Source organism: Octopus bimaculoides, chromosome 3, assembly GCF_001194135.2.
Source record: "Octopus bimaculoides isolate UCB-OBI-ISO-001 chromosome 3, ASM119413v2, whole genome shotgun sequence".
In the NCBI taxonomy this organism is placed as follows: domain Eukaryota; kingdom Metazoa; phylum Mollusca; class Cephalopoda; order Octopoda; family Octopodidae; genus Octopus; species Octopus bimaculoides.
This window is the reverse complement of record NC_068983.1, coordinates 68,703,075-68,712,989: the sequence shown is the minus strand read 5'-3', so window position 1 is coordinate 68,712,989 and position 9,915 is coordinate 68,703,075. Positions and strand designations below refer to the sequence as shown.

Genomic DNA, 9,915 nt, shown 5'->3' with positions numbered 1-9,915 from the left:
ATATATACAAATTATATATATATAAGCCATGAAGGGTATGAAGATGGAGAAAGCCCCTAGCCCATCAGAAATCACCACTGAGATGCTAAAAAATATCTGGCAGAGTAGGATATGGTCTAGTCACACATACAGTTAATCAAGTTGTCCACAAGGGAGTCATGCCCAATGACTGGTGCAGCAGCACCATAGTCAACTGCTACAAAGGTAAAGGTGATGCCTTAGACAGAAATAGTTACTGAGGTATCAAATTGTTGGACCAGGTGATGAAAGTTACAGAGGTCATAGATCAACTAATTAGGAAAAGAGTTAGTCTAGATGAGATGCAGTTTGGTCTTGTGCCAAGGAGAAACACTATTGATGCTATATTCCTATTAAGGCAGCAGCAAGAGAAGTACTTAGCCAAAAGTAAACCTCTGTACTTGGTTTTTGTTGACATAGGAGAAAGCCTCTGACAGGGTCCTCTGCTCCCTTATTTGGTTGTCAATGCAGAAGCTAGGGATAGATGAGTGGTTGGTGAGAGCTGTACAAGCCAAGTACAGGGATGCTATCAGTAAGGTGAAAGTAGACAGCGAGTGTAGCAATGAATTCAATGTACAAAGTAGGAATTCAACAAGGATCAGTTCTCAGCCCCAAAGAATTTCAGACGGGCTGCCCTTGGGAGCTCCTCTACGAAGATAACTTTGTTCTTATAGCTAGATTATTACCAGAACTAGAAAAAGTTTCAGGTGTGAAAGCAAGGTCTAGAATTAAAGGGCCTCAGAGTTAATTTAGCAAAGACCAAAGTCTTAGTAAGTAGGAAAACAGACAAATCACAAATCCCTTCAGGGAGCTGGCTCTGCTCAATATGCAGAAAAGATGTAGGTAGAAACTCCATAAAGTGTACCTGGTGCAAGCTATGGATACATAACAGGTGCAGCAGTATCAGAGGAAGGTTAACAGTAGTCTTTGTGTGTGACAGGTGTATAGGTACAATAAACACTAGGAATGTACAGAGAATATACTTTGTCAAATGCCCAGGGGAATATTTAGAAGTAATAAATAGCTTCCATTATCTAGGTGACCAAGTAAGCAGTGGAGGTGGATGCTCTGAGAGTGCAGCTGCTGGAATAAAAATAGGCTGGGTGAAGTTCAGAGAGCTGCTACCTTTGTTGGTAACAAAAAGCCTCTTCCTGAGAGTAAAAGACAGATATCTGTGTGCAAACAGCCATGCTACATGGCAGTGAAACATGGGCTGTGACTGCAGAGGACATGCAAAGGCTTGAAAGAAATGAAGCTAGTATGCTCTGCTGGATGTGCAATGTCAATGTTTATGTATGACAGAGTGTAAGTGTCTTAAGAGAAAAATTGGGTATAAAAGGTATCAGATGTAAAGGCACCCACAACATTCTGTGGAATGGTTGGCATTAGGAATGGCATCCAGCTGTAGAAACCAAGCCAAAACGGACTGGAACCTGGTGCAGCTCCCCAACTTACCAGTTCTAGTCAAACCATCTAACCCATGCCAGCATGGAAAACAGACACTAAATGATGATGATAATGATGATGTGCAGGCATGGCAGTGTGATAAGAAGTTTGTTTCTCAACTGCATGGTTTCAGATTCAGTGCTACTGTGTGATACCTTGGACAAGTGTCTTCTACTAGAGCTCCAGGCCAACCAATGTCTTGTAAGAGAATCTGGTAGGTGGAAACTGAAAGAAGCCTGTTGTGTGTGTGTGTGTGTGTGTTACCATCTCCTTATCATGACATAATGCAATAATTGTAAACGAGTGTTACTGTCATGCAAGTGGTCTCCTTAATTTCCAATCTTCCATGAAAAACATGTCTGACCATGGAAAAATATTACCTTACTTGAAAACAGGTGAAAGTGGTGACAGGAAGGACATCCAGCTGTAGGAAATCAGCCTTAACAAATTCCATCCAACCCACAAGAGCATGAAATAATGAACATTAAAATTATGATAATAAATATATTATTTATTGAGTTAGCAAAACAATCATACATCCAATATGCTGAGCCTTACAAAGGAGATGACAGAGGACCGGAATATGTGGCACATTGCTATACTCAAGAAGACCCACCCACTACAACAAACTTTATACCCTAAAACCAAGGTGTCATGTAAAAAGCATTGGTGTGGGTGCTGGTGTCACATAAAAAGCACCCAGCACATTCTGTAAAATGGTTGGCATTAAGAAGGGCATCCAGTTTGTAGAAACCATGCCAAAACAGGCTATGGGACTGATGTGGGCCCTGACCTTGTCAGTTCCTGTCAAGGTATCCAATTCATGTCAGCATGGAAAATGGACATTGTCTTTATTCATCATCATCATCAATCATCAACATTTAAAGAAAATGATACTTACAGACAGATTTTGTTCATAACCTCCACCAGACTCTTCATCCTCCTCCGGAGAGATTGGGGCTATCCAGATGTAACCATTGTTTCCAAGAATAATGTGTACACCACATGGTAAATTATGGAAATGAGTCTTTCGGCGCTTCACCAATGATGGGGATACAGTCACTAATGAACCTTGACTCAGCTGAAACATAAATATCATTTTTTATTTTTCAGTAAAAGGAATGTGTCTGTGGATAAAATAAATATCACAACTGACTTCTTGCATATTTGGTCACAGGGAGGCACAGAATTAGCTAAGAACATCAAGTCCAGTTTTGTTCTCTTGGATAGCTTCACGACTTTACACCCATTTTTTCTTGCTTGCATTGGTAGGATATTGTACTTGTTGCAAATATTTTTATATGTGGATGTCCTTTCTACTAGAAGCAGTAATCAGTGAAAGTAGAGAGTTTTATTTATTTTTATTCTGTTGTATAAATGTTGTTGGCACTCCGTCGCTTACGACGTCGAGGGTTCCAGTCGATCCGATCAACGGAACAGCCTGCTCGTGAAATTAACGTGCAAGTGGCTGAGCACTCCACAGACACGTGTACCCTTAACGTAGTTCACGGGGATATTCAGCGTGACACAGTGTGACAAGGCTGGCCCTTTGAATTGCAGGTACAACAGAAACAGGAAGTAAGAGTGAGAGAAAGTTGTGGTGAAAGAGTACAGCAGGGTTCGCCACCATCCCCTGCCGGAGCCTCGTGGAGCTTTAGGTGTTTTCGCTCCATAAACATTCACAACGCTCGGTCTGGGAATCGAAACCGCGATCCTATGACCGCAAGTCTGCTGCCCTAACCACTGGGCCATTGCGCCTCCACGTTGTATAAAACGTACAACTCAACAACTCTAAGTAAGAACCTAAATTTATAAGATCTTGCGATCAGTGGTCCCATTTTTTGTTTAATCTCATGAGCATTCTAACACAAAATGACAATGACAAATGTGCCTTAAAATGAAGGTTGAAATTTTCAGACAACCAAACATTTGAATGTTGTGATATTCATGCCTGTCTCAAGAGTATTATAATCAGTATTTTCATCCATCCAAAGTTAAGTACTCGAGTCAATATAACCTACAATACCTTTGTGGAGTCATGCCTACAAGTCAGGTAATGTATCAGTGGTTGTTAAAGACTAATAATGAGGAAGACCAATAAAGTTCTTGTGGAAACTCTAGGCATCAACAAGAATCAACTGGCTGATCTGATCCAGGAGTTTCAACCCAAAACTATGGACAACTTCCAAAAATCCCATGATGGCAGTGCTACTGGGGGCACTCTGCCCATTGAAGATAAATTCTACTGGCACAGAACTGTAGTTGCCAGATCTGTCAGAGATGTACACAAAGTAAAAAAAAAAAAAAAAACTTTCTACAAGTAACTCATTTAGTGTCCAAGCAATGTTGGCTTGTTGAGTTTTGTTAAACAGCTGATGCTAACACGCCAAGTCCATTTTGATGATTGCAATGCTACCTTTCTTTGGTTGGGGATAGAGCCAAAAGACATTTTCCTCTGTGAGACAGCTATAATGTAAGAAATTGTAGTAGATATGACTGAACAGACTGAAAACTGACATTTACCTCTCCAAGTAAGCCTTCGATGACTTCAACAACTATTTCTGACAGAAAAAAAATCATTTCAAACATTGGCATTTGACAAAAATTTTCAGAGACTGACTCAATCAATTTGGTTGATCTTACTATTGGGTCATCCCATAAATAATGCAGTTTTTGCAATTGCATGAACTAAAAGTCAGAGAGGGATTGGATAAACTACCTGCATCAACTTACTATAAAAGCAGGCAGTAATTTTACCTTGTACTTATTCTTAGTGCAAGTTCTGTGGAAGTGACAAAGGAGTATATTCGGCATATTTTGCTTTATGAGTTCAATAAAAACAACAACACAACAGAAAGTGTAAGGAATATTAATGCAGTATATAGGGATTGGCCAATAAGCATAAGCCAGTGTCAACAGTGGAACAGTAGTTCCAGAAATTCTGAGTTGGAAACTACAGCCTAGAAGACAAGCCTCATCCTGGAAAATCTGTAGAGCTTGACAAGGACATCCTGGTGGAACAAATTCCATCGTAACTGTTGAGGAACTAGCAGAGAAGCTTGTATTCGTCATTCAACCATTCATCAATACTAGCATGCCATTGGAAAAGTCAGCAAATTGGGTCAATGGGTTCCTCACAAACTTACCATGTCTAATCATGTGCAGAGTAAATGTGTGCTCTTCTTTGCTGTCACGTCTCACAAATTAACCTTTTTTGGACCAAATAGTGACTGGTAACAAGAAATGGGTTCTCAATAAAAATGTCAAGCGCTGAAGACAGTGAGTTGGAAAAGGAGAAACACCAGCACCCCAAGCTAAAGAAGGAATTGCTTTCTCTTTGGTGGGATATGAAATATTTAGTCCACTTTGAACTTTTAAACCCAAACCAAATAACAAAGGAGATCTACTGCAAGCAGCTTGAGTGGCTTAAGACAGCGTTATCTTCGGTTTCAAGACAAAAGGTGTTCTTCCATCAGGATAATGCCCAGCCACATACAGCAAGGATGACATTCCAAAGGCTGGAGCAGTTTGAATGGGAAACGATGCCCCACCCACCATATTCACCAGACATTGCCCCATCTGATTATCATTTATTCCGCAGTCTTCAAAATAATTTGGACAGAAAAAAATATGAATTCTGTAGACAAGGTCTGAACAGTACTAGAGGAGTATTTTTCATCGTGGACAAGTGAATTTTTGAAGAGGGGCCTTGCAAGTCTACCAGATAGATGGAAGAGTATTGTAGAAAATGAAGGTGAGTATATTTTAGATTAAAAAAGAACTTTGTTTATCTTAATTTTGAAAAATAAAAGAAGTCTTAAAAAAAACCGCATTATTTATGAGATGACCCAAAACTTGGTTGAAATTTATTTTATCAACTCAACGACAAAAAAAAAATAGACATTGGTGGAGCTTGAACACAGAATGTTAAGGAGATGCATAATAAAAAATATCTAATGGTTAGCGAGTAGAATAGGGGAGAAAATAAAGTGCGAGTAAGCTGTGGCTTACAAACAACACTAATGTCCTTGAAAATGGAACGTTTGTTATAACTCTTACTCTATCTCATTCTGAAAAGGTTGATACTCCTGCTCAAGAACAGTTTAGATCATTTCGTAAGGATAATATCCTAACAAGGTTAAGGGGACGTAACTCCAGGCAGTATTCAATAGTAGTAGAGGCATTAGAAAAAAATAGGTTGGAAATGGTACATTACCATGTGAAAATGGAGTGGATATCCATGTTTTTATTTTTACTGAAAGGATTTTTATTTTCTCAGGTAAAATGCTTAAATCTACATGCACCTATTTCACCAAACTGTTGAAAAACAGCTACTAAGTTTATTGCAGTTATGTTGCTTTCAATAAACTAGTGGCCTCTCCAAAAATATGATTACCATGGATTAAAGTGCAGGTTCAACTTCACATAATTCACAAGAAAAATCATTTTTCTTTTGGGAATGGTTGAGGATGTAATTTCTATTTATAAAGATAAAAACATGAAAGAATGTTATCTTCCTGACAATGATTACTTTTGCAATTATCAAACAGTAAGTTCCTCAGCTCATTAGGTGGATAGACACAGCCCACTGGAGACTATAATCAGATAGTGTATCTTGATGAAATAAGTCAAATTGAACTCCTCTTTTTCAGGGCTACAACCAAAAGAGTTAAATTCAGTATTGAATGTTAATTTATCATTTTACATCAATGCCAACGGTTTCCATAACAATTACATCCACTCTAGTATGTATTTTCTAGACATCATAATATTCCTTATACATTATCAAATTTGTCCATTGAGACAGATGGATGGTAAAATTGGTAGAGCATTGAGCAAAACACTTAATGATATCTGGTTACTTTCCTTGTTCTGAATTCAAATCACTTCTAAGTCATCTTAATCTTTCAACCCTCAAAAGTTGATGAAGAAATACTAGAGTTGATTACATCAGCCCTAATATTCATTTATTAGTGTTTGTCCAAGGACTGAAACTGGTAAACAAATGGTAGGATATAATGTCATCATAGAGCAGAAATTAACCATGCACTGTTGACAGAAAATGTTCCCTTTTCCTCTTTTACTAGTTTCATCTTGAGATGGACACCATGAATTTGTGTTACCAAACCTTCATTAATCCTCCTTTAATAGTTGACTTTTGGTGAATAACAGAGTTTGATGTTGCTGCCTTCACTTACACTTCTTGCTGTGAAAGATGGTTCATCTGGGACTCTTGACAGTGGGAGACCTAGTACCATTTTGAAGACATCTACATCCACCCCATGTAGATCTCAACTACTTAAGGAAGATACTGAAGAGCTATGGGCCCTTGAAACCCAAGCTATTGTAATATCTAAGGCACATACAGTTCAATATATTTTTTCTTTTAATTGTCTCACAGAGAAAATCATGTCCACTGTACTCCTATATAATTTAAAACCAAATTGTGTTTGGGGGTAGCATTGAGGGGTAAATCATCATCATCATCATCATCGTTTAATGTCCGCTTTCTATGCTAGCATGGGTTGGACGATTTGACTGAGGACTGGTGAAACCGGATGGCAACACCAGGCTCCAATCTGATTTGGCAGGGTTTCTACAGCTGGATGCCCTTCCTAACGCCAACCACTCAGAGAGTGTTGTGGGTGCTTTTACGTGTCACCCGCATGAAGGCCAGTCAAGCGGTACTGGCAACGGCCACGCTCAAAATGGTGTATTTTATGTGCCACCCGCACAAGAGCCAGTCCAGGGGCACTGGCAACGATCTCGCTCTAAAATCCTAATAACCAATTCAAAAGTAGTCCAGTAAAACTTTTGCAACAAACTCCAAGAGAATGATACAGGATAAATGACAAACACAAATTGAATCTTTAGATTTTGCATATTGAGACAAGAACTCTACCAATCCACCATTGCAGCATAGGTGTTTCTTCTCAGCTGTTATATTAAGTATGGCAGACAAAATTTTTCCATCTAATATAATTTATAGCAGATCTATTGAAATACCAGCTACTCCTAGACTGCCAGCTACTACTTGCTGGACTGCCAGAACTATTTCATCCTCTGTGCTGTGAGGTGCAATCAAGACTATGTCGTTAAGAATTTTGCTTCACAACCATACAATTTGGGGTTCATTCCTACTCTGAGACACCATGAGCAAGTATTGTCTATTATAGCCTTGAGCTGACCAATGTGAGTGAAACTGGTAAACAGAAACTGTATGTATATCATCTTGCTTTAATATATATTGTGTTTGTAACACAACAGGTCTATGAAGAGATTTTATTTCAGACAATTCCACAGCATTATGCCTTCTAATGGTGAATATACATTTAGTATGAGAGACAGATAGTGACTGATTGAAAACTGTTTCTATTGCATGTAACAAGTTTCACTACTGCCTGGCAAGCTTCTGCAATACCAGTGTTATAGTCACTGCTTCTTATATATCAAAGCATATATTTTGTTAAAGTAGGAAACAATTGAGTGCAAAGCATTGACAAACCTTAAACAAAGACAAAACAGTCTCATTCTCGAGTCACTGCAGCAACAATGTTCATCTCACGCTGATATATAGTGTGTTTTTAACACGTCTACGATGAGATTTTATTTCAGACAATTCCACAGTTTCATGCCTTCTAATAGTGTGCATACATTTAGTATGATACACAAATGGTGATTTTATATATATATATATATATATATATATATATATGAACTTTCTCCATCCTATTCTGATAGAATAAGAATAGAGTGGAGTTATTATCTTTGTTGCTTACAAAAGGTATCACCCTCAAAATGCAAGGCAGACTATGATGCTTGGGTACACACAACAATGCTACATGACAGTCAAACATAGGCCGTGAATACAGAGGGCATGCAAAAGACTTGAGGGGAATGAAGCTAATATGCCCCAATGCAACATCAGTGTGCATGTACAACAAAGTGCACGTGTTAAGAGAATAATTGTACATAAGAGGAATCAGCTGTAGTGTGCAAGACAGAAAACTGTACTGGTGTGGTTATGTGATGCATATGGATGAGAGCAGCTGCATAATGAAGTGTTGGTTGTTTAAAGTGGATAGAACCTGTGGGGGCAAGAAACCCTGAGAGACATGGGATGAAGTAGTGAAGGTTGATCTGAAGATGTCGATCCTGAAGGAGGAGATGGCAAAAGAACTGAAATGATTGGCATTTCACTGTGCTCAATAAAACGTTACCGCAAAAAGTGAGGTTCTGTAATCGTTGTTTATGCCTATACATTCACTAGACTTTATCCCTGCACTCAATCTGCCCATGTCAAGCTCTTCCTAACACCCATCCCTCCATCACTCTTCCAACAATGTCACTATCCTACGGCTATAATCATGACTGCAGAATCTGCACATATTCCCTACCCTTTGTGCAACCAGTTACCTCCCCCTGTCCCTGGAACCACTTCCTTTAAACATTCGTCCCTCATTCTAAATATCATCCTTTATTTTCCACTGATCACTCCTTCCTGTGACTCCTCACCTCATCCTCATTTTTAACACTCCCTTATATCTGCAATCACTCTCAACACCCTTTCATAGCTGTTTCCAACATCCCCGACCAATACCACCATCTTTACCACACCCCTACTCACTATAGCTACCACTTATGTATCTCTAACCTCCATATCTGTTCTTGTACACTTCTCTCACCATTCTCCCACTCAGCACATCATCTCCCTATTTTCTAGTCTATCTACAGGTTTCATTATGCTGCTGCTCTCCAAACTACCTGCGGTGCCACTTATCACCTCCGCTTACCTGAACTACTTCTGTTACTTTCACCCCTACACTGATATTTCCCATCAATCACACTCCACCCTTGCACATCAATCACTACATTAACCTCTAACCCCCAGCTTTAATCATCTGTCACTCTCCCCTCACATTTCTCCTCCCTCCTCCTGATCTTCAGTTCATATTCTCTCATATTCACCTTGAAAGTATACTGATACCTCATCACCAACATCGTTATCTTCTTTCCAGTTACTCTCACCTACTTCAATCCAATCAATGCAAGGTTGACATTTATCTCTTCAATAGTAAAACCCCTGTGCCTGTCCCTCTATCATATTGTAGCAGCTCAACACCTGGCATAAAGCTAGTTCCCCATCTACTACAAACCTACTCAGCCAAGAGGGCTTCTTCTTTTTCTGTCTTGCAAGTTACTTGGCCACCTCACTAGTATCAGTGTCTTGAATAAAGAACCCAATACACACTGCAAACTAGTTGGTACTAGGAAGGACATTGGAATTCAATGCAGTCCTCTCACTCACTAGATCCTGTCAAACTGTCCAATGATGATGATTATAAACACTTGAATATCAGTCGCATCCCAATATTTTCAGTCAGAATCAAGCATATAATAATGTGACTTATACACAAGTAAATATGATATATGTGCAGTAAATATGATATA

At 39.0% G+C, this 9,915-nt stretch overlaps 1 protein-coding gene across 1 annotated transcript in view; it reads right to left on the bottom strand.

The window, feature by feature from the left end:
- The window catches only part of LOC106872084 (exosome complex component RRP4), a 35,394-nt gene that overhangs the window by 6,857 nt on the left and 18,622 nt on the right, over positions 1-9,915 (bottom strand). Inside the window, exon 6 of the mRNA XM_014918939.2 lies at positions 2,366-2,545. Coding sequence (XP_014774425.1) covers positions 2,366-2,545 — 180 coding nt within the window. The remainder of the gene's footprint in view (positions 1-2,365; positions 2,546-9,915) is intronic.